This window comes from Aspergillus homomorphus (genome assembly GCF_003184865.1).
Source record: "Aspergillus homomorphus CBS 101889 unplaced genomic scaffold BO97scaffold_12, whole genome shotgun sequence".
In the NCBI taxonomy this organism is placed as follows: Eukaryota; Fungi; Ascomycota; class Eurotiomycetes; order Eurotiales; family Aspergillaceae; genus Aspergillus; species Aspergillus homomorphus.
In genome coordinates, this window is record NW_020291898.1 from 418,296 (window position 1) to 440,770 (window position 22,475).

A 22,475-nucleotide genomic window follows, 5' to 3' on the forward strand; every position below is an offset into this window, starting at 1 on the left:
GTTCTTGAGGATAATCGAGCTTCATCGTACATTAACGGAAAGAAACCAGCCAACCAGCTACAAATACAATACTTGCAACAATCATTCAGCAACAATTGACTTCTACTTAGGTAGGAGCCAGTCCTTCAAGTGTCAAGTGCACGTCCCCATCACTATACGGAGTAGTTAGCATTGATTGGTAAACACAGGGAACCCCGTAAGATAAGATAGATATCGTAATCTTGTCTCAATATTCTCTATTTCTATATTCCTCTCCATAGATCATTTCAGCCACCAGTAGCTACAGAAGCTCAAAGTCATGTGTATGAATCATCACCCAAGTCCTAATTGCTAGCTATACCTATAAGAGTATCGCCCCAAGACGATAAAAACGACCACGCAAATCACCCCCTCCAACGACCCCCTCCGCCACCCTAAATCCAACAATCACTGACAACATCAAGTCACACCAAGATGCCCGCCACTCATCTCAAGTACATGACGTTAGACGTGTTCACCAGCACAGTCTACGCCGGCAACCCACTAGCGGTCGTCTTCCTCCCCAACGACCACACCACGAACCCGATAACCCAACGCCAGAAACAGACGCTGGCCCGCGAGTTCAACTTCTCCGAGACCATCTTCGTGCACCCGCCAGGCGCGAACGCCACCTCCGCGAAACAGCGCACCATCGACATCTTCACCACGACCTCGGAGCTCCCGTTCGCAGGCCACCCGACCATCGGCGCCGCCTCGTGGTTCTTGCACCATGGGCCCCAAGCCGCATCGTCATCATTTTCCACCCCGAACAAGGAAGAAGAACAAGTGACGCACCTCGTCACCAAATCCGGAGCCATCCCCATCTCCCTAGCGCATCAGCCCTCGTCCTCCGGCCCGAATAATGGCGGCGAAGGAGTCGTAGTCGCGCGCATCGCGCACAACGTACACCTGCACAGCAAACGCTTCCCGCTGGCCGAACTGCTCCGACTCCACGGCTCCCTCGCCCCATTCTACACCTGCGCCTCTACGTCCACAGAGAAAGAAATCTCCTTCCCGATCTTCTCCATCGTGAAGGGCATGACCCAGGTCCACGTGGAGCTGCCCTCCCTCGCCGCGCTGGCGGCGGTGACGACGGCGGCGGGCGGCGAACTCATCGGCGCGGACAGCGGGTATCTGGATGAGGGGTGGGACGAGGGTCACTGCGTGGTGTATTTCTCGGTGCGGGAGGTGGAGGACAACGAGGACAACGACGATGACGACGACCAATCCGGAATCCGGCGGCCGGAGGTGATCCGCACGCGGGCGGTCGTGGGCAATCTGGAGGATCCGGCGACGGGGAGCGCGGCCAGTGGGTTGGCGGCGTATCTGGCGTTGAGCACTCCTCACACAGAGAAGAATATTAAGAAGTTGATGGAGTTTGAGGTCGTGCAGGGGGTCGAGATGGGCCGGCGCAGTAAGATCGGTGTCGAGGTTGAGATGCGCGATGCCGAAACTATTGCGCATGTGGATTTGAAGGGCGCGGCGGTCAAGGTGTCGGAGGGGTCGATCGTGGTTCCCCCGTGATTCTTAGGAGGCTGAAGAGCTAGCTGGCTCGTTAGCTGGTTGTTAGGTGGGTGGGTGTGCTTCTGCGAAGACTTTATTTCCATGCTGGTGCAAACTACGTACGTCCAGGGTTGATCTCATACACTACCATGATGACTATAGCTAGGATCCATGTTTGTCTGCTTTTGTTTATACATTCAAGATCAAACTTTTTAATTTAACTTCATATCCTGTCTGTCAACTTGATCGAGTTTTGGGAGTAGCCGTTGGTCATACTGCTGTTGATCGACAGTTGAACAAACATCACACATATATCCATTATGTCCCGTTATCCATCAATCATCATGCAATACGTACATATAAGTAGGCATCGATACATCAAAACATACTTCCATCAAGTCATGCAGAGGGGATATAAGAAAAACGAACAAAACAAACAAAAAGACCAACGGGAATGAATCATCAGCATATAGACGTAGAAAGATCTACTTCCTCCAGAACATCGCCTTCCCTAACTGTCTCTTCATCGTCCACCCGGCCTCGGATAATTTGTCCTTCATCGTCGCCCCGCCACCGTACCGGTAAGCCGTTGTGTTCGTCCGTCCCGACGAGCTGGCCGTAGCACTCGCGCTGGCGAGGTTGCCTGCATCGAACTTGGTCTTACCCTCGACGATCTTCTGCACCACGAGCAAGATAGCGTATGTGGTGGACCCGATGGTGCGGATAAGAGCTAGAATGACCACGGACCACAAGATGATGGATAGGTAGATGTTCGTGCCTCCCGAGTCGGGCCCATAAACCTCTGAGATGGCCATGGCCAGGACGACGTTGGCCACCATCCAGATAGAGACCATGTAGGTTCGCACGGCGCGGTAGTAGTCCTCCTGTAGTTGACTCTCGGAGACGGGTGCCTCGGGAACCTCCACACGATCGCGGAGGTTACGAAGGGCGGCGTCATAGCCGCTGTCAATGTCGAGTTGCTCCGAAGGCATCTCGACTTCAACCGTGGTGCCGTTGATGGTTCGCGCTGCTCCAAGATCATTGTTCATCACGTTGTCACCCTTAGTACCCCAGGTCACGTCGTGGGTATTACAGAATGCATAGACCTGTAGAGTACAGATGTAGCTGGGCAGGAGGATGAAGTACTGCGCGGAGGAGGTGAACATGTGCCAGGGATCCAGGTAGAGGAAGGACGAGTAGAAGTAAAGCCCGACGGTGGACAGCATGGACATGACAATGTTCACGAATAGCCCGTTACTCACGGTGACCTTTTTGTAGCCACCGTATCTTGCCAAGAACTCGATGACGATCAAATAGAGCGTGCAGAAGATGGTGTAGAACATGATGATCCCGTAGACGATAATACCTGAAAGATAAAGCTTCTTGGCACTGCGAGGGTCAGAACTGGTACTCTTGTAGGAAGACATGGGAGCTCACCCTTGTGGCCTATTACCCATTGAGATGATGAACTGGAGGGCCATGACAAGAATGCAAGCATATCGTAGTATAACAAAGATGTACTTCCCGATATTGTGTCCGAAAGGGTCAATTTTCTGGTCAGTAAGCGATCCAGCGATGAAGTAAAAAACCAAGTAAAAATTCGCCTAGTCGAGAGTTAGCTTCCCTCTGACCTTGGTATCGCATGTACTTACCAAGCCGAAGTACGTGAATAGAAGCTGCATGAATTGATAGAAACTCTCAATCTGAAGGAGAATTTTCCGAACCAGCGAGTGGTCAGTCTTCCAGAGTTGCTTTCCATTAACGATCGAGTACACGGCCGCAAAGAATGCACCATTCAGCCATCGACGACGCTGTGAGATGAATTCGGGGATGGTATCTGCAAGATCGGTTAGTCGATTTCCATCTTTCTGGGGCGCTGATTCTTACCCGGAACATCGGTCTCGCCAACAGCACTCTTCACGAAACGCAGAACCCATCTTTCTTCCCTCTTCGCCACCAGCTCCCAGCAGAGGATACGATCCTCAGCCAAGTACATATTGGCTGTGAAGACGTCCGCATCCTTTCCGTGCAACGTCTCCCCCTTGAAGTATTGGTTCAAAGGCCCATTGCCATCGGCGTCATTCTGCAGAGCAAAGAACCGGTATGCACTAAGGGCACCGGGAAGGACAGTGATGTAGCCGAACACCGACTCCAGTGGTTTATCCAAAATGTTGGACATCTTGTACTCAAAGTTCTGGCTCGCAACCAACGGATTCAGGAGGCCCCTCATGTTTTTGCCCTTGCCTGCCTTAATCTCTCCAGCAGCTCCAGCCACATTCGAATCCTGATCAAAAGCCTTCCACAAGTGGTAGAGTGCCGTGGACTCTGGTCGAGTCCCGACATCCAGCAGAATGCAGATATTGGGCTGCAGGGCCCGTCCGAACGCATTGAAGAACCAACGGTGTGAATTTAGTTTCTTCTTGTTGTGCTCCTTGAGACAGAAGATGATCTGGCAGGGCGTCATGCCCTTCTCGGCTCCCTTGAATTTCAAATCCGAATCAAGGGACACTTGCGTAGTGTACTCGTACACGTGGGCTTGGACTTCCTTCTGGTTGACAACGTTTTTAGCGATGCCCTCCTGGTAAACACCGAGGGCTGCGAGAGCATTCAGTGTCCGGGGGTGCACCTTCTTGCGTCCATCCGAGATAATACACACAACGATCTTTTTCCAGCCATCCTTACCCCAAGTTCGGGACTTGGAACGCGAGCAAAAATGGCTGATGTTCCGCATGACACCGTGCATGGTGCGAGTGAAGCCGATTTCATCCTCATTGTACATAGTGATGCAAATGAACAGCTCAGTCTCTCGCATCGTTGTGCCAATCTGTTGACGCAGCTTGTAGCCTCTTTGAATGAAGTCGTCAGGGTCACACGTCACTGCAGTGTACCGCATATGGGTAAATTCGCGGTCATCTCGCCGAGGCAGAAAACTGTGCAAGATCGTCGGGATTTTGCACTCCAGAATGAGTTCACCGTTGATAAGCTGTACTTCCTTCTTGGACATCTGGGCTTCTCGAACACCACGGCGGCTCTGTTTCTCAGGGGGAGGGCCATAATGCAGGTTAGGGTCGACCAATTCTCCCCTTTCGTCGTACTCATCGTCTAAGTCGATTTTAGCCATTCCGTCCTTGCCATCGGTGATGATTGTCGATTCACTCATGAATGACTGCAGGCTAGCGCGGTTGTCGAACTGAGGGTCGACAGTGCGGCCGTCCTCACCAAACACATCCTCGTCTGAGTTGCCGATAGGAATACTCGCGTCATAGCCCGTCGGCGGTGCAAAAAGTGGCGCTGGAGGTAGCGGTCGCCTGGGACTACCCCCATATCTCGAGCTCGAAGTTCCTGGTCTTGGACTGCCGTTGAGGTCCGCACGTTCATAATGTGAGCTGACCACAGACGGGGGTGCTGGTGGTCCGTTCCAATTAGGTGCCCGGGTGGGTGACCATGGGCGTGTAGGTGAGCCAGGACGAGACGCATAATGCGGCAAATCGGCCGTTGATGCTACCGGCGGGGGAATGGTAGGCGCGTGTCGAAGGCTCGATGCAGGTCTCAACGGGGACTCTTCGGGGTTATACCGATATTGACTTTGGGCGTATTGCTCTTGCTGTTCCGCTCTGCGATTCCTGTTAGAGGCTCGCTTCATATATAGCATTTCAAAAATCATCTTCGCGAATGATTTCAGCGGATGCTACGTCCGCTTGGTGACCATCGGAAAGAGTAGTGCAATGGACAAGGATTCCGCAATCGGATGGACATTGTATGTTTATACCGCAGGCTTCTTCAGTCCAAACCGCTGAGCTTATTCCAAGCTCGAGTTATAATTGGATCGAAGTTGTAAACAAGGGAGCTCAAGTATGGGTGGCGGTATACGGCCCCCGCTAGCATGCCGAAGAATCACACGAAGAGGATAAACGAATGATATTACTCACACTGCGTCATCAGTGAATGAATCACCATAGTGATACTCCGAGCTCATGCCAGTGGCAGCACTTAGATCACTTTCTACCGCCGAGCTCGTGGGGAGCAATCGCATTGTGGCTCCATGAAGACGCGATGCCGCTGGCGAAGAGTCGAGATACGAGTCTTCTCCGTATGAACCATACGCCGGGGGCTCCTCCTCTTGACTCCGTGCCGGTATATACCGCCGCGACGAGTTGTTCATCATGAATCCCCACCACTAGTACGGTTGTTCATACTATCCGACAATCGAATGCAGCGTCAGGGCTGATGCTCGGTAATTTTCGCCTGTTACTTGCAGGTCTCGATAAATCTGAGTGAAGATCTGTCTAGGCGCTCCGATGGCAATTCTGTTTCTCCGAATTCTGCAGAACATCATCGAATACCAGTTAGTTCGGCTTTGTACAAGGAGTAATTGTCCCGAGCTCGATGGAAATACCACTCACAGTAGAATTGAAACCAATGGGCTGACTGGTAGCGGGACTCGATAACCCCAGTATGTTGAAAACTACCAGGAATGCGTCTAAGATGATTGTGCGATGAGGTATGTAAGGGACCCTCAAGGCGATCTTTGAATGGGGAGACAGACAGACAGCCGTGTGAACAACAATCACACGGTCTTCGAATCAATTCTTCCACACCAACCAGCAGCAGCAGACAAACAAAGTCATATTTTCAGCCCGTGCTTATCCTCTTAAGAGACTGGGACTGGGAAAGGTTATGGGCGCCTAAACTCAGTCGCAATCCCGGCGCTGACGACCGGCACACCGTGGAGAGCGTGGTTGTCGCCAGGGCAACCAAAGCTTGGGGAAGCGGGCGGGGCGACAATCCTTGCAGCTTAGAAACATATTGGTGGTGGAAATGCAGTTGAGAGAGTACTTTAACTCGGTGAGACTCGACTTGAGGTAGTCAATTAAACCTTGAAGCCGCCTGAAGCGTTGCTTGTTGATATGTCTCTGGCCGTCTTCCGCACTTCGCTGGTACAGAGACAATGGAAAGAAGCCGCACGGCCGCTGGGTTCCTCAGGCTCTCTCTCGGTGGAGCACATAATCCAATGACCCAACCAACCATCCACTGTGATCCTGAAAGATACGTACATATCTTGTCCGGTTTCAATTATTCAAGAATACATATAATGATCAGTACCGAACCACATTCAAATTGATACTAAAGAGAGGATACAGTGGGGACAAGATCGACCGATCCGAGACAAAATCACAAGCGGACCCGTGGAAAAGAAGACGCCATGCTACTGTCGTCAACCAACGTACACGGAAACGGAAAATCCAGCGGGAGATCAATGGACAATTAGCCATAATTAGAATTATAAGACACCTGATCCCACCAGAAACCACATAGCTTGAGGGGGCACCACAAAAGTAGCGCATGGTTGAAAAAGAAGAGAGCTATTTCCGTGAAGCATCTCTTTATAGATGAGACAAACCTCATTCAGACCTCGGCCAGATTCACACGCTAGCCTGCGTTTTGAACGACCGCACATCACACAAAAATACAACAATGTTCAGGCAGTCGGCTCGTTAAGAAGAGGCTCCCTTTCGCGATCAGCCGTACCTGATTCGCCAGTCCTACGGAACAGCACATTGCGGCCGGTGTACTTGGTCATGGAGATGTAGAGGGATTCCACGAAGAAGATGGCGAAGATGACAATAGCAAAGATCCACTGCAGCGAAATCACCTTCACACCAACTTGCTTAACCGCAAGGGCTGCAAGACATGAATTAGCACTTCTACGTGGCTATTGCTGGGCAATCATCAAGTACTTACCAAGCGTCAGCAAGCTCAGACTATATCCAAGGAGATCATCCTGGGCGACGAGAATATGGCTCGAGCCCACGGCGAACAGCACCCAAATGAAGATGTTGGCAACGACCCTCGCTGGCAGGCTGTTGCTGTTGACGGCAACGGCTCCGTTCCAGAAGAGCGCGACAAGTGTCCAGGCGAGGGGCGCCGCGACAGCGGACAGGTGAGCAAGAGGGCTCAGGGTGCGGTGGCGCCAGTACGTCGCATGTTGGTTGATGAAGTGCGCAATCAGGATGATTTCCGCTCCCCAGAAATGGTTGCGGGTCCACAGAAGAATCCAGGCGAAAGTGAACAAGTTGTTGAGGATGAAGTGGGTTCCCACATTTGCCGCGCCGGTCACCAGCACAGCATCCTTTGAGAATAGGTGATACACGTAGCCAATCTGGGATAGGAGAAGAATGACCCTGGAAGATATATGTAAACATCGAGTCTGCCTCGGTTTGGATTGAGGAATCCTTACCAGTAGATGCGGGTGATGACAGTACTCAAACTGAAAGCAGTGATATGCTTGTTGGCTTGTTTCCAGATGGAATGGCCGTGCTTCACATCATCGGGGGAGTTGGAGGAGTAGTAGATGCCGACAATTAACACCAGCAACCACGACAGAGGAACAAGGATGCGGTAGGTGAGCAGGGTAGACCTGGTATGCGAATCTTGCCTGGCAAACGGGTTGTCTGGGTTAGTCAGAAGGAGTCAGTATCGTGAGGTGCCTAGATAATATCTAGTATATACAGAATATGCACTTACAAGGAGCCATGTTGGTCACCGGACTTCGATAGGGTCGGTTGATACAGCAACAGAAATGAAGAGGAAGGGTTGACAGTAAAGAGAAGAGATTGAAGGGAGTACGTTACGGGAGTGTGGGATTAATAACAGAAGATTCGATCAATTACTGGGAGCAGTCGTCATCCCGTCATTGTCGCGGCGGCTGCACCCCGCATTGCCTGATCTCCTGACCTGACAGGCCAGCCACACCACTACTAGTAAATGTTTAATGTTTCAATGAATGAACCATTTATCCGTTAGGTTCAATCCCACTACACCCTACCAGTCAAGGTTTATGTTCCTTGAAATTGGATTTCCTTTTCCTTCACCGCTGTCTGAAGGTAGCTTGGACGATGCCAGCTATGCTATCACTTACTCTTTGAAGTGTCCTAGTGGAATTGAGTTAGGAAGTAGCATTAAGAATGCATGCTTAACTATTTTATTTTGTGATGACATCATCCGGTCTGGACTTGCCAACTTCTCCCATTCTCCGACACGCCAGAAACGGACGATTCCAGGCTAGTCCTCACATACGTGTATTCGTTCGTACTTATCTAGTGCTTAGCAGAAAGGGTGCTAGTATAACCATAACCCTGTTTTCTTCCCACCCCTTCCACCCATCAAATTTGCCAGGGGACTCTTTTCAGCAGTAGCTCTCTAGAGCTGATCGACATCTCCACGTTGTCGATCGGTGCACGGCCCTATGAGCGCCTGCAGCTGGACTGGTCGAGCATGCCCATCCCACCAATGCTACTTCCCCAAGCGGCCCTCACCGGTTGCCTTTGTTGGCACGTCATCTTGCATTCCAGCCCAATACCCATGCATGTGAATTTGCGCACGAACTGCTCTCTTGATTGCCTCCGTGAGTGCATAGAACAGCAGGCGCATCTAGATAGGTAGTCACCTACTCGTATCCCTTCTCGAGTCCACCTCGACTGCCAGACATATGAGCCTGAAATGGGACGCAGTCGGAAGAGGTTCCACGGTGCTGTTTCACAATTCACTTCTTGCGATTCTGGCCACTAAGCAACTTGGCCTGTCTTACATGATCTGTTGCACAGCATCCACAAAACGTTGGTGAATAGATGATGGGGCAACAATCATTCCGTGACATCCCGCCAAGGTACGCCCCAGGCTGCAATCAACTGGACGGCCAGCGAGATCACTGACAATGCAACCAACCTCTTCGACGATCAACATACCGCCCGCATGATCCCAAATCTTCGACCGATAAGAGGCCTTGCGCGGGATTTTCATCGAAGCGTTGCAGCCTCCAACAGCGATCGCGATGTACCGCAACTGCGTAGCCCAGAGATCTGTAGTGTGTGGCCAGGGAGCGCCTAGCTGAGATGCAAGGCGGGCATGCATGTTGATATCGGATGACCCACCCGCACAATCGACAAAGATAATATCCTTGGGGGCTGTGATTGCAGGCTTAGGCTCGAGCTTGTGGGCAGGGAGGAGAGCGCCCGTGCCCATCTTCCTCATATATGCGCCGTGGCCAGCAACGGCAAACACCTGATGCCCATAGCCTTCGCGATCTACTATATCTTCATGAATGTATCCTTTTTCAAGGTTCATATTCGGGCAGCCCAGGACACCGACCTTCTGGCGCCCGCTCTCCAACAGACACAAGCAGACGGCGTACTGCTGACCCTGGATGAAGGTCGCCGTGCCGTCCACTGGATCTAACACCCAGGCACGATTCTGCGAGCTGCAAGTACCCTGGGCTCCCAAATCGATGATATCCAACAATTCCTCCTTGGTCTGTGGAGTATAGAGCTGCGCATCGCTTTCCTCGTCCGTCAAGCGAGTAGAAGCAACCAGTTCCCACGTTCGGTCGAGGAGAGCCGGATCGGATCGAAGAGCACTTGCGTTTTCCTCTCCAACAAACACGTCATCTGGGAAGGCATGATGAATAGCAGCGATAATTAATGCTTGGGCAGCAAAGTCGGCGATTGTGACCGGGGTAGAATCACTCTTGTCGAACGATCCTTTGTCGACGGCCTCGAGCAGCTTTTTGGTCGCCAGTGTTGCTCTTTGCACAGTCAGACAGGCTAATTGCAGTTCTTTTGGGTAGGGAATTGTGGGATCCATCTTAAGGTAGTAGTGTGCGTAACGAGATGATAAGCTCTTCAAGGCCGTGAAGGTTAATTCAAGAACGTCGGAAGGTACTCCGGAAGTGATTCAACTCAATTGGAGATAGTGTGAATTTGATCGTGCGTCGAAGGAAGAAAGAATTGCTCTGCAATGACGGTGAGAGAGATCGCGACCGGACTGAAACCCAGGGTGGGGTCGTGTCGGATGAGGGGCGCCCGGTGACGTAGAGCAATATGGCTGTCGTGAGTTGAAATGACTCGTGGACAATTAAAACAAGCAAGGGAAGAAGCAGCTTTAAAGGAGAGGCACAGTTGATCTTGCCTTCAGAAAGGAGCCGGAGGCGAGAAAATTTATTATGACTCCGACGAAAACGGATTGGGAAATTTCGAACCTGGTTTATTCCGGGCCTGCAGGAAGGTCAGCCCAAGTGATCGTTTGGCGGAGCTGCCAGGTGGAGAGGACGACTCTCCTCCTTCGGGTTAGCAGTTCCCTCTGCTTTAGGTATGGTCGGACCCAGGCCGCGACCTAGGTGCCTCGCTGTTATCTTATCGTATCTCTGGCACCCCATGCTTCTTCAGTTGTCATCAGAGACTAGCTAACATTTGTGGTGTATAAGACGAAATGAACAGAGCGTGGTATAACGGTTAGGCATAGCACTTGATTACTGACACGAACGATCAAGGAAGGTGGTTAGTTGGTCGGCCTTAACGAAGAAGGATATCCTCAGAACCTCATATTATGCCACGCACTGGTTAATATTCAACCGAAAACATAAATCTAGCTATAAGGGCTTTAACACATAGTAGCCGTTCCTCAGGTGCCACCTACTACTGTCAACTATATGATTATGAGTGGGCACGTTGAAGGGTATCAGAACGGAGCAAAAGCCAGTTCATAGGCAAAGCCTACGGTCAGCTTTGCGTGCTCCAGCATATGATCGAAGCTCAAATATTTGATCCTATCATCAGTAGTGTGAATCTTCTTGTTGCTGTTCTCCATCTCGGACTCAGTTGCCATGGCAGATGGGTATCCGTACTTGCTCGCCGACGTGTGGTCCGAGCAAGCATAGCCGCATTTAGTTTCGATATACCCGATGCGGCAGTACTGCGCAAGACCCGACCACTCGTTAGCTACACACAGGCTTATACTTCAAGTGGCTGCAGAAGACCTACCTCTTTGGTGACATCCTTCAGGAACTGCGTCAGTCCCTGGTCGACATAATCCACCATGATTCCAATGGCTTCCTTGCGACCCGCATCAAGCGATCCTTGGATGTATCCGGTCATATCTTGTTGAAGCATAGCCTTGACATCCCGCTTCTCTTTCTTGTATCGAGAAAAGATTGCCTGCGAACCAAGCATACCGCCTTCCTCCGCAGAATACCAGTGAAACTCCACGGTGTTGAGGGCCTTGCCTTGAGCAACGGTCTCTGACTGCAGCAGACCCCGCAAAGCTTCAAGAATAGTAACGGTGCCACTTCCATCATCGTCAGCACCAGGGGCCGCCAGAATTGACGGGAGGAACAGGTTGATACTGTCTTGATGAGCACCCAGTACAACAGTCCGGTTTGTCTGTCCTGGCACTCGAGCGATGATACTGAACTGACCCCAGGAGTGAGCAAATTGTTCAACGGTCGCACCATGCTTTGAGGCGCCTGTCTGCTCGATCACATCAAGTACCCGGTTGTATAGCCAAGTCGCCGACTCGACGCCTGTCGCCGACCGATAGTAACGAGTATGGAAGGATGTGAATCTCTCAAGATTCTTCTCCATGTTGTCCTTAGATAGATTCCGGAGCAGCGGAGCCACCTCCTCTGAATGCTCCATCTTGACCGGATAGTGGACGTAGCTGCCGGCATTCAATGTGGGGTAGAAGCCAGTGTTTCGCTCAGCAGTAACATCGATGAAGTTTACGCCATCCTAGGGAGCGCCAAGAAGAGCCGTTAGCGACTGAAGTATGGCAGGATAGTGATAGTGGGAAGATTGTATGAATCGGGAAGGTTGACCAATTTTAGAGACCATTTCTCTTCCTCGGTGACCCATCTTGTCTGATAAGGGGCGAGCTCAATCAGATAGCGCTCCTGCCCGTGGTGAACGCTATGGTCTGTTAATGGTTCTTGCTGCGGTAACACAGCCCCCAACACAGCTGTTGAAGCAGTTGCGCCGAGCGCGAGGGTTGCGATAAGCTTCATAACGATCTTATGGTGGCCGATGCACCCAGGTCTGACGATATAAGGGACGAATTACTGTCGAATAATGCGTGGAGAGGAAAGCGGTTGACGATTGACGGCTAATGCTAAGCAGCGCACGGAGGTCGTTGGAGATAAAGGCCGCCCGAGCAGCTCTGGATTGGGAACGGAGGTGGACAACTTGGGACTGAGGGGGCAGTGTCTGACTTGCCAAGGACCAGGCTCAGATTTATTTACGGGACTCACTGGCCTGCTTTGAATTGTTGGATAATTGATGAAGGTAATGTCGAAACAGAGCAGGAGAGCAGCAGCAGAAAAGTTGGGAGTCTCTCTCCCTGTTGCGTCAGAGATGCACTCTGCTTAAATAATAGTGCCAGGCATGCCCGGGACGGGCGAGACTATATCCTACCCGTGACGCTTATACGACCTGCTTGGCACAACTAAAGGACTCCAACAACCACCTGACCTTCCCCATTCATTGACTATTGCTATCGATCCAGTACCACAAATAAAAGGATGAAAGACAGGGATCACGCTAGCCGCCCAGTGGGGTTGGGTTTTCAAGGTATGTGGTACACTGCATTGACACTTAGGCAGAGGCCGAGGACTGCTTCTCCAAGTGATTCAATAGCTTGTGAAATTGCTATTCACATAATCTTGCAATCTTCGAGTTTATATTTAGGGTGCCGGAAAGGTTGAGCAATTCATGTGAGATCATCCACCAGGCTGAGTCAGTTTTTAGGTAATCGTCCAAGTACGACTCGATCATTCCCCAAGAACAGTCTACAGGGGAATGAGAGCTGGAAGGTAGAGATGTCCCTGCAGGCAAATATAGATAAAGGTATGGAAACTCAATGCTCGGAGTTTGAGAAAACTAATCCAGACCACTATCATAGGGGGGCTGTGGGACCTCAATGTCTCTCTAAGCTCACCTTCGTTTGAATAGATGCTTATTGTAAGAGCAAAGTAACTTGAGCGTTCCTCTTGGATCTACTATAACCTATACTAACATCTCGGACATGAAGCACTGAACAGTATCTAGATGGCATGCACAACTCGAATGAGCACGTCCATACCTATCCAGCTCACCACTAGGGGTCAGCGCAATGAGACGAGCAGTGTTCAAGTTGGGGTTAATGGTCCAGCCAACCCTGGAAATAAGATCAAGGATACTATTGTGGTATGTATGCCCTCGGAGCATTGAGCTCTAACTGGTGTAGTCGACTTAGTATAGTCGAAAGAACAATCGATACAGTGAAGTACGTCGGCCAGACTTCCTGAACCCCACAATTTCAGTTCCAGTACGGAGTACGTACTTCTCAACAAAAATATTTTGATCACCCGCCTGAGACATCTAGGCTCCAGGCAGCTTGAGATCGGTCAATTAGACCCATTACATCACCTCCGAAAGGATGCCCCGAACGAACCCCTGTGAATCACCGATTCATGATCGAGTCACCGTGACTCATCGCAGTCCGGAGGCCAACTGAGTCCAAACCAGAAGTGGCAGGTAGGGCTAGGGTTGAACTCAGTGTCCTCCAATGATGTCCAGCTCATCATTCTCGTGTCCCATCAGCGGTCCATGGACGGACGGACGGTCGAACTCGAAAATTCTCGGCGGCTTACCATACTTGACCTTTACCGTACGGGACTCAATTGCCCCCGGACGCGACCGGGAATCGCAGTCGGTTATCTCTCTTATCTGCCCTTCCTTCGCCCCCGCTCTGTCTTCTGCCTCTGTCCCTTTGGTGCTTGTTCGTTCCTCCTACCCCCAGTCGCAGCTGCCTATACATCCTCCGTGTCGTTCAGGGTTGTAGATATCATCGCCTAAGGCTGCGACGCCCCCTGTGTGCTGAGCCTTCCGCAATCTGCACTACTGCCTTTCACCCTTTCTCGGTCTGTGCTTCCGCTATCACGATCCAATCGATACGCGTTGCGCTCCCGCGATGGCGATTCACCCCAGCTTTCCGTCCGAGGCAGACCCTAGAGGCAACCTGTCGCCGCAGCAGGCCCGAGCCATTTCGGCTTGGACAGAGCAGGCTGCTGCCTCTTTGGAGAATCTGACCATCTCGGAGCCAGTCTCGTCCAGCAATCGAATCGTCTCCTTGTCGCAATCCACACCTACGCGGACATCCTTGCGCGGGGCCACGGTATCTCTGTCGATTCCGCTGGACGATCCAGTACCAACGACAGAAAGCGCGTCTGCGGCTCGCGTCAAACTCTGGGGTCAGCCTGCGAAGGAGGTTCAACAGGTGACGTCTGTCAGTTTTCGTCGCCGAGAGCCTGTTAGACGCGACAGTCTTAAGAGGCGCGAGGCGCTTCTGAAGGGGAAGGACGGCAGTCGCCGCAGACAGCGTTGGGAGAATGGTTTGTTTTTCTAGTCCCACTCGCGTCGCTTGAAGGCTTTGCATCGGATCGCATACGCTTTCATTAAACATTTGGGCATGTCAGAAGTGCTGACAATCTTGAAACCAGATCGTCTCTTGCACAATCCCTGGGCTGAACCGCCTTCGTCCAAGGACTGGAGTATCCAGCCGACCTACACCCGGCACAATCCCATGCCATATTATCTCGCACCGCTGTGGGATTCTCATTATGCGCAGCTGGATCACAACTCCAAACACACCAGCGCTGGCGCGGGAAATGAGAAACACCGCGTGCCGAAGGAGCTGCGTCTGAAGCTCAAGCACGCACGTGGCGCACGGGGTATGCTTCAGGACCTGGAAGAGGACATCAGACAGTTCATCCAACGGTGGAGTGAGAAACAGCTTTTGCTTCAGAAAGAGGGGCTGGCAGATGCTCCTCAGTCGTCTGATGAGGATGACTCTGAGGACGAGGTTGTATTTGTGGGTCGTAACGGACTGATGCATGATTCGCCTCAACGGAAGGCGAAGTTGCAGCAGATGCGGGAGGCGATGAGCTCTCAGAACGAGCGCGACGGTGAGAAAATGGTATTCGAAAGTCTGGTCGACGATCGGGGCGCCGGGTTTGGGTGAGTTCCAAGGCCATTCTTCGCAAAGGATCTCCCTGAGTACCTCCTTGCTAACTTTCGTCTTATCCAGTCGTTGGCTTGTCCACTCGATTGCATCGTATTATGGGTTGCACACGTGGTCTGTCACCGTGGGTGAGCCTGCTCGTCGCGAGGCTTATGTTGGCTTTCGTCCGCCGGCACCACAAAGCCGACCCGGACTTGCTTCTCAAACGGCCGGATTCGGAAGCTGCCGCCGCGAAGCCATGATCCAGCCTGGGGATGAACTCCCAAGGCCGCTGTGGGCCCAGGTTTAAAACTATCCCGGGCGGGTCAGATGGCACGATCCTAGTCTGGAGTGGTCTCTGAGGCATATAGGGCCAGGGCTTGGTTGGACTATCTAGATCTTTCACGTAAGGCTGTAAATAGTTTGATTGTCGGCAGGGTGTAATATCCCATGTAATAACCGTGTACGAGCAGCGATCATTTTTTGTCTTTCGCCATCGGCATTGATTCCTCGGCGGGTGCTACGACTACGCCTGAACCGAGATTTGGAGTAAGGAGCGACAATAAATCGAAATGGTTTGCTCTTTCAATCGATGTCGTCGCCATCAGTCGATATGGCGCAGAAGTGAGGTTGAAGGATCCTTTGTAGCCTAAGATACCCAGCGCGGGAACTTTGACGACGAGCCGATCAAAAGCAAACCAATATGTTGTCAGTCCCGGTGGGCGAAAGTTGCTCACTCACCTGGCAGGCCGACAAGAAGCGCACATGGAACTTCATCTCCACCGGCCACTGTATCTCCATGGTATTAGTTAAAATTATTCTCTTGGACCAAATCCGTAGTGACCTCGACGGAAGATTTTAAAGACGCACCATAATCGAGCTCATGATCGTGGTTAATGGCCCCCATCCGACGCAAGAGAGGCCGTAGGATTGCAATGCATGTTGCTGTCATTGTCCCTAGACAGAGCCAGATCCGGTCGAGCCACTGCGGCGCAGGTTGTATGTATGTACTGTATAGTGTACTGAACAGTACATTGCAGTGAGCGGGGTATAATCGCATGAGTGCTTCGCCGAACCGAACGGTGACATCAGATAATGTATCGATCGAAAGCACTTCACTGAAATAACTTTTTATAAGCATGCTAGGTGGCATGACCGGTGACAGGGTAGTTTGCCTGCTTTGCTTCACTTGCGACCTGAGTGCGAGGTGTAGTTAGTAGGTAAGAAAGCCGAAGCTTGTTATGGAGGGGAGGGTATTTCTGGGTGACGTAAACAACAAGTACTAGTTAACTACCTCACTATCCATGTCACTTCTATCAAGGGACTGTCTGAAGGCGACAAAGACGATAAACAAAACAGGGAGTATGGGCGCAAACGCTGTCCGAATCGCCAGAACTGCTGATGATCTACCTGCATTCCCTTCTGGCTTCCTCGCCTGATGTTGGAGCTCGGTTTCCAGTCATGATGATGCTACGTAAGGCTACATGATGGTTGTTGGGGAAGTCTGTATCTTGCTTGCTGCGGGGCAGTATTGGGAGGAGGGGGGTCGAACACGAACCAGACTCATTGTGTAAAGTGATGGAGGGTGGGCAGCAGAATACGATGAAATCGTTAAAGGCTAGCTACGTATGCAATGTTGTTTGGTCTTACATACTTTGTTCCATGTTGGTGCTTGTTGACTGTCTTCATGCGTGGTGCAAGGGACGCGCTGTGCCACTATATTCCCTTCGTTGCCAGGCCCGGGTTGCTGGAAGTACAGAAACGGAGTCACAACAACGGGGTGGAGTTGGATTAAGATAGAATTTATCTCCATTCGCTTGCGTCATTGCGTTGTCTTGCTGAGCTAATGACAATAGCCGGTATATTGGAAGATAATATCAGGCCATGACTGAGACAAGCGAGGCAGGGGCACTGACCCGACTCTATCCGCGCGGGGGATCCCCTCAAACCCCCCAAACCGGGATAGGACTCGCATTTAAATTTCCATGCGCGAGGATCCTGTGCAACCAGGTGGTCATTGCTACGTTTCTCGGGGGATTGCAAAAGGATCTTCATAAGACACGGATTCTGAAAATATCACCCAAAGCCACACACTGTACAATGACATTGTCACCACAGGTGGTAGATACCTAGTAGGGTAGGTAAGCAGTTGTTCAGTTGGCTGGCAGTCGGTCCGATCCGGCTATTCCCCATCAGGGTTCCATGGGACCGTGGCTCAAGATCGTTGGGTCATCACGATCAGGCATCGATGCGAAGTTAGTATGGACTACCATCTCGTCTGCCAGTAGGTAATCCTGGCACCCGAACCTGGAGTACTCTGGCTTCTTGTCTTCTATGGTAAATTCTAATGCATATTGTTGCTTAGTGTCTATTGGTCTCGATGAGTAGCCTCTCACAGGCATCGACAGCCACTCACACCCCCGCTTTTGAACGAACAGGCCCTTTGCGCATGAAAACGGTCGAGTAGTCGCAGATGCCCTGCAGGGACGATGAACAACCTGTGCCGGGTCATGACTCCCATCGAGCTGATGATTCTGCGGTTTCGGAGGCTACAGCGATGGTGAGGGATAATCAACTCGGCTATAATGGTCATCCGCAATCCTCCGCATCCCCTCAGCCCACAGGCCCGGAGAATATCGTAGGCACTGTGACAGGCATTTGACCTAGGATTATCTTAGTCGGAGAGGGGAAGCATTACAGCCAGTGGCAGTCTAATCGCCCATCAGTCAGATTCTAGAACAAGACGATCGCAGCGATCGAGCTAAGACCTCCTCCAAGGACCACGTATTGGACGAGCGTAGTGTGCTTGTGAGAGAGAACGAGAGAGCTGCCTTGCGCCTTGCCTCTCGCCACGAGTAGTATCCATCCACCCCCCTCCGCCACGGATCAGGCGTAGCAGCTGGGCTCCAGGATATGAGGCTGCAATGGACACAACACACATTCTTGCTGACGAGAATGGCGTGTGAGGGAAGCCGGCGAAGTTGGGGAAACAACAACAACAACAACCGGGAAATAGAGAAGACGTACAGTACAGTACATGTACATGCATCTGATTTACCAATGTTGGTTGATGTTACTTCTTCTCCACATTCATTCATGATTCAATCAAAGAATGAGGTCGTAAAAGAGAGAGAAAGAATAAGAGGAGAGAGAGAGCACCCGATCAACCCACGGGAAGGGGTTGTTCATCATCGCTGAGCCGACGTGGCTGCTTCTCCTTCTGCTTTCCCCCTCCATCCTATTCATTCATTGATCCATTGATCCATCCATCCATCCATCCATCCATCCATCTTATCCGACAACACGCGCGCATCAGCAGCGTTCTGATTCTTACCCTCTCACACGTCCCCTCTCCCTCCAATCGGTTCTCCTTTCTTTTCGTCTTGATTATTTCCTTTTTCTTTTTCTAAACCCTGTATCGCCAGATCCTCGCACTCCTCGATGAAACACTCAATTCCGGACCTGGCGTCATCTGCTATGTTCTCCGACCCCCTTCCACATTTCCTTTCCATCCATTCCTTTTTCCCCCTCCCCCTCGGATCGCCCTCCCAGACTTGATTTGGGTTAGTTGGAGCCCGACTTGGACTGTCCGCCCATTCTTTTCTTTGTGGCGGAGGGACTGAGTTCGACTGGATCAATGAACAAATTCCCCTCTCACACCCTCCTCAACCCACACCCTTCCAGGACTCTTGCGGTGTTTATTACTGCTATTATTTATTTCCTAGCCCAACAATCCCATCTTCCCTATCAGCTCTGTCCCGCCTGTCCCTTCAGCCGCTGTCATTTTTGAATGACCTTTGCCTTTAATCCTGCTTGGGATGCTTGCCTCATTTCGGTCGGGTAAGCCTTCGCAACGAGCATTTGAGTGGACGTGCGGCTGGGAGTCCAACGGTCTCGAACCACGAGATCCGGACTGTGGTCTGAGTATACATACAGACAGACCCTACCTCTTCCTGCGTGCTGGCCTCGCTATCATTCGAATTTCCCTTCTGCATACCCAGCAATTCTCTGGAGACTCTCTGTGATTGGGATTTCAGTGTCACAGCCGAGCGGTAATCTGGTTCCGACTCGGGCATCGAAGCGCGAACATCGTTGTCCAACTAAAAGAGATACCCAAAGACACTACTACTATACGCTCCGTACTCCCACCGCTACCCCCTGCACATTCAGCTGGCCGCTTTTTCTCTGTCCCCCACGACCTACCCTACTCTCCTACTCTTACCATACTAGCGTCACCATGGGTTCCTACAGTACATCGTCATGTCAGCGTGGTCCGAAACCCGGCGGGAGCTCTAGTTCGACTAACAGTGATGCCTCGGACCGTTCGAAAAGCACGGTCCCTACAATCTACAGCGATCGACCCACCCCCATGACGGGGGTAGCGATGGCGTTTGATGGGGAAGACGACCCCAAAGCCTCGGTTACCACCTACACGTCCACCAACCCATCCGTGGATGACCTTCCCGAGCCGCCGCGCTACCAAGTAACCGACCGTAAGCTCGACATCTTCTCTCCGGATGTCATTCCGTCGAGTCCCTCAACTTTCGGGCAATTATTCCCCTCGTCGCGACGGCTTCTCGTCCGACATGACGATGCGACGCTCGATGGCAACATGAACCTGCGGGTCGATACCATGGTCCCGCAACGAGGGGGTTACCAGCAAGACGTGACCTTGTTCCATCTCCGCATGTATGATCTGTTCTCGCGAAAATTCTCGTTCCGCCGCTATAGTCGCGATTCGGGACGCGAAGTGTGCCACTCAGAGCGGAGACCCGTGGCAGGCTCTGACAGGCATCCAGTCTTCCGTCGGTCATGGAGCAGCGTCTTGGCTAGCTTGCGACCTGGGTCGAGTGGGCATGGATCCATGCCAGTTGCCGAGCATAGACGCCAGGACTCGGGATACAAATTAGCGGAAGTTGAAGACGAAGATTGGGAGGACAAACACATAGAGCCCAAGACTGGTGCGGATCGCTATCAATGTGTACTGGCCGAGAGCACGTTGCTGGAATTTTCCAACTACGCTCATGTAGAACTGAGACGGCGAGGTGCTGGGCAATCGAGGCGATATGAGTTTGAGTATTGGTCCACGAGATATCAATGGAGACGGGAGTGTCGAAAAGATGGCGACCTGCGGGAATTGTCGTATCACCTGATCAACATGCGCACCTCCAAGCCTGTCGCCCATGTTGTACCCGAGATCCTGACTCCTATGGAAGCTGTCGAGGAGGAGCGCAAGGGTGGATGGGTTCCTCCCTCCTCCATGTGGATCAGTGACCCGTCAGTGTATGAGAAGATGCCTGACGTTGCCGAGTAAGGGACCCCTTCTAGCCCTTTGCGATTTTGAGTTTGAGGCTGACTAGTGTACAGTGTGATTGTTGCCACAGGCTTAGTGGCGCTAGTCGATGACTGCATTTGCCGGAAATGGCATTCGAAAAAGCATTCGCAACACATTCATCCCGTGCGGTCGACGTTGTCGAAGAGCATCGAGCTCATGGGTCCCCGGCGGTTCCTCGATGAGGTGTTCCATCGACGGGGATCAGCCTGAGGTGACGTCCGGAACGAGCTGGATGGTGATATGACGTGGTGATCCTTCATTCGGGATGTCCGCGTCGACCGTTTCCTCTTCAATGAAGCTTACGAACCTAATGAGATCCTGGCCATTGCATTTTCCTTCCTAGCCCCGGGGCCACCTTGCATGGAGGCGGCCCGACATGGTGCTTTTGTCGATAAGAACATGGGTGTGTTGGTGATGACCGGAAGTTCATTCCGGCCTGATGTCTATCTGTCTATCTAAAATCTAGTGATGTGTAACAGGAACCGGAGGGTCATGCATGCATGCATGCATGCATGCATGCTATGTTGCTAGTTGCTAGTTGCTGGCAGGTATGAGAAGGGCTGTATGTAGGGAATCGGTTGGCTCATGACTTCAGCCTCGCCTGGCTAGGCTAATATTTATCTTCGACTAAGACTATTGTGGATAACGCCAGTATGTATAGTGGACAGACGCTTGCGCGCGTCACTTTTTGGATGATGCATGTACTGCGAACCTGACTAGTTAGTTTGTACAAGCTGTCACTCGCTTCTGAGGAGAAGAGAGGGGTGGGGAGGAAGGATCCATGATTTATTTCTGCCTGACTTGTTTTATACCCCGGTCTGAACCAGATTAGCCGTGCAGATGAGGGAAGCGAGGTGAATTTGACTGGACCAAAACCGTTGGATTCCCGGTGTTCCACTGCACGATGAGGGAAGGTTTGCGCCCAAATCTGTCCCTGAATATTGTCTTCGAAATTCTGGGAAAGCTCCCTGGTGGGAACTGGTAGCAAGCAAGCTTCCAAGTTGCCTGAGGCCGATGCGGGGCTAATCGAGGTTTGTTTTCGAAGGAGAGATTGCTTTTTTGTCGCCGGGTCTCGGAAGCGTTCCAGTCTTTCTTTGTCTCTCTTCAACTTCCTCTTCATTTTTCCCCCCTCAATCCATTGATAGGCGCTGGCTGGCCAGCAGCAATCTTGCTAGGGTGCTTACTTACGAACTACGTTACTTGGCACCTGCCCGTTTTCTTCGTTGCTTGCTTATGCAGGTTTTTCTCCACCGTCATTTATGGCATGCTTTCACGATTCCCCTTGTCGTGTCATGTTGCAGAAAGGAAGAGGAGACATCCCTCCCTAGCTTCATGGTTTGAATTCTAAAACAGCCGCATTGGAGGAGTCCAGACAAAAAAAGGAAAATTAAAATGCGACAAGGGCCGAATGAAAGCGCACGTATGAATGCCCAACATATCGCCAGAAAGAAAGCAACGAATCAAAATGACGCTTCTCTGGGTCGAGTACTAGAACCCCCGATCTGCTTCTTCGCTGGCATCTGGAGTCTCCTGCAGATAATAATTTCTTCTCCCCGGGATATACAGCCAGCTGGGCCGGTCCACGCCAAATTGAATTCTTACTCTGGATCCTCCCTCGGCTGCACCCCCTGTCACTTCGAAGGTTTACTTACCGCGCGATAGTCACAGCATGCGAGCAGGCCCTGGTTACCCTAGCGTCTACAGCTTCCGGCTTCCCATCCCCCCCAGGGATGAGCTCATGCAGAGCGGCCCGGTCTGTAACCGTTTGATTCTAGGGCTGAGGGGGAGGCGGCGAGTGGATGGAATCAGAGCT

General features: G+C 51.7%; 6 protein-coding genes across 6 annotated transcripts; 3 read left to right on the plus strand and 3 right to left on the minus strand.

Annotated features, from left to right (window-relative positions):
* The first annotated feature begins 276 nt into the window (after window positions 1-276).
* On the plus strand, window positions 277-1,716 carry BO97DRAFT_404781 (PhzF family phenazine biosynthesis protein). The gene has a single exon (XM_025695033.1). It carries the CDS (start codon window positions 454-456, stop codon window positions 1,540-1,542), a length of 1,089 nt encoding a protein of 362 aa, XP_025552806.1. The 5' UTR covers window positions 277-453; the 3' UTR covers window positions 1,543-1,716.
* Window positions 1,717-1,845: 129 nt separating this feature from the next.
* On the minus strand, window positions 1,846-6,174 carry chsB (chitin synthase class II). The gene is made up of 6 exons (XM_025693642.1): window positions 5,925-6,174; window positions 5,451-5,843; window positions 3,409-5,135; window positions 3,174-3,358; window positions 2,959-3,125; window positions 1,846-2,910 (listed from the first exon to the last, which is right to left on the minus strand). Exons 2-6 carry the CDS (start codon window positions 5,684-5,686, stop codon window positions 2,007-2,009), a joined length of 3,219 nt encoding a protein of 1,072 aa, XP_025552807.1. The 5' UTR covers window positions 5,687-5,843; window positions 5,925-6,174; the 3' UTR covers window positions 1,846-2,006.
* An 826-nt stretch (window positions 6,175-7,000) lies between these two features.
* Window positions 7,001-8,056, minus strand: BO97DRAFT_413245 (DUF1774 domain-containing protein; the record flags this gene model as incomplete). Its single annotated transcript, XM_025696277.1, has 4 exons — window positions 7,001-7,203; window positions 7,264-7,703; window positions 7,760-7,973; window positions 8,047-8,056. The coding sequence occupies 4 exons, from the start codon at window positions 8,054-8,056 to the stop codon at window positions 7,001-7,003; spliced, it is 867 nt and encodes a 288-aa protein (XP_025552808.1).
* Window positions 8,057-9,105: 1,049 nt separating this feature from the next.
* Window positions 9,106-12,355, minus strand: BO97DRAFT_433553 (Zn-dependent exopeptidase; the record flags this gene model as incomplete). The annotated part of the gene is made up of 4 exons (XM_025697605.1): window positions 9,106-10,161; window positions 11,074-11,268; window positions 11,337-12,083; window positions 12,170-12,355. 4 exons carry the CDS (start codon window positions 12,353-12,355, stop codon window positions 9,106-9,108), a joined length of 2,184 nt encoding a protein of 727 aa, XP_025552809.1.
* Window positions 12,356-13,963: 1,608 nt separating this feature from the next.
* On the plus strand, window positions 13,964-16,116 carry BO97DRAFT_404787 (uncharacterized protein). Its single transcript, XM_025695034.1, has 3 exons — window positions 13,964-14,719; window positions 14,828-15,344; window positions 15,415-16,116. The coding sequence occupies exons 1-3, from the start codon at window positions 14,299-14,301 to the stop codon at window positions 15,635-15,637; spliced, it is 1,161 nt and encodes a 386-aa protein (XP_025552810.1). The 5' UTR covers window positions 13,964-14,298; the 3' UTR covers window positions 15,638-16,116.
* Window positions 16,117-19,564: 3,448 nt separating this feature from the next.
* BO97DRAFT_342290 (uncharacterized protein) lies at window positions 19,565-20,872 on the plus strand (the record flags this gene model as incomplete). The annotated part of the gene is made up of 2 exons (XM_025691662.1): window positions 19,565-20,637; window positions 20,695-20,872. The coding sequence occupies 2 exons, from the start codon at window positions 19,565-19,567 to the stop codon at window positions 20,870-20,872; spliced, it is 1,251 nt and encodes a 416-aa protein (XP_025552811.1).
* Window positions 20,873-22,475: the final 1,603 nt, after the last annotated feature.

What these genes read in the sequence shown, in the direction of transcription:
- BO97DRAFT_404781 (XM_025695033.1), top strand. Translation starts at nt 454, where the DNA reads ATGCCCGCCACTCATCTCAAGTACATGACGTTAGACGTGTTCACCAGC.
- BO97DRAFT_404787 (XM_025695034.1), top strand. Translation starts at nt 14,299, where the DNA reads ATGGCGATTCACCCCAGCTTTCCGTCCGAGGCAGACCCTAGAGGCAAC. An exon ending in CAGACAGCGTTGGGAGAATG is followed by an intron (nt 14,720 to 14,827) that starts GTTTGTTTTTCT and finishes TCTTGAAACCAG; the next exon opens with ATCGTCTCTTGCACAATCCC. An exon ending in GATCGGGGCGCCGGGTTTGG is followed by an intron (nt 15,345 to 15,414) that starts GTGAGTTCCAAG and finishes CGTCTTATCCAG; the next exon opens with TCGTTGGCTTGTCCACTCGA.
- chsB (XM_025693642.1), bottom strand. Translation starts at nt 5,686, where the DNA reads ATGATGAACAACTCGTCGCGGCGGTATATACCGGCACGGAGTCAAGAG. An exon ending in TATTCACGTACTTCGGCTTG is followed by an intron (nt 3,126 to 3,173) that starts GTAAGTACATGC and finishes ACTCTCGACTAG; the next exon opens with GCGAATTTTTACTTGGTTTT. An exon ending in ATGGGTAATAGGCCACAAGG is followed by an intron (nt 2,911 to 2,958) that starts GTGAGCTCCCAT and finishes TGACCCTCGCAG; the next exon opens with TGCCAAGAAGCTTTATCTTT.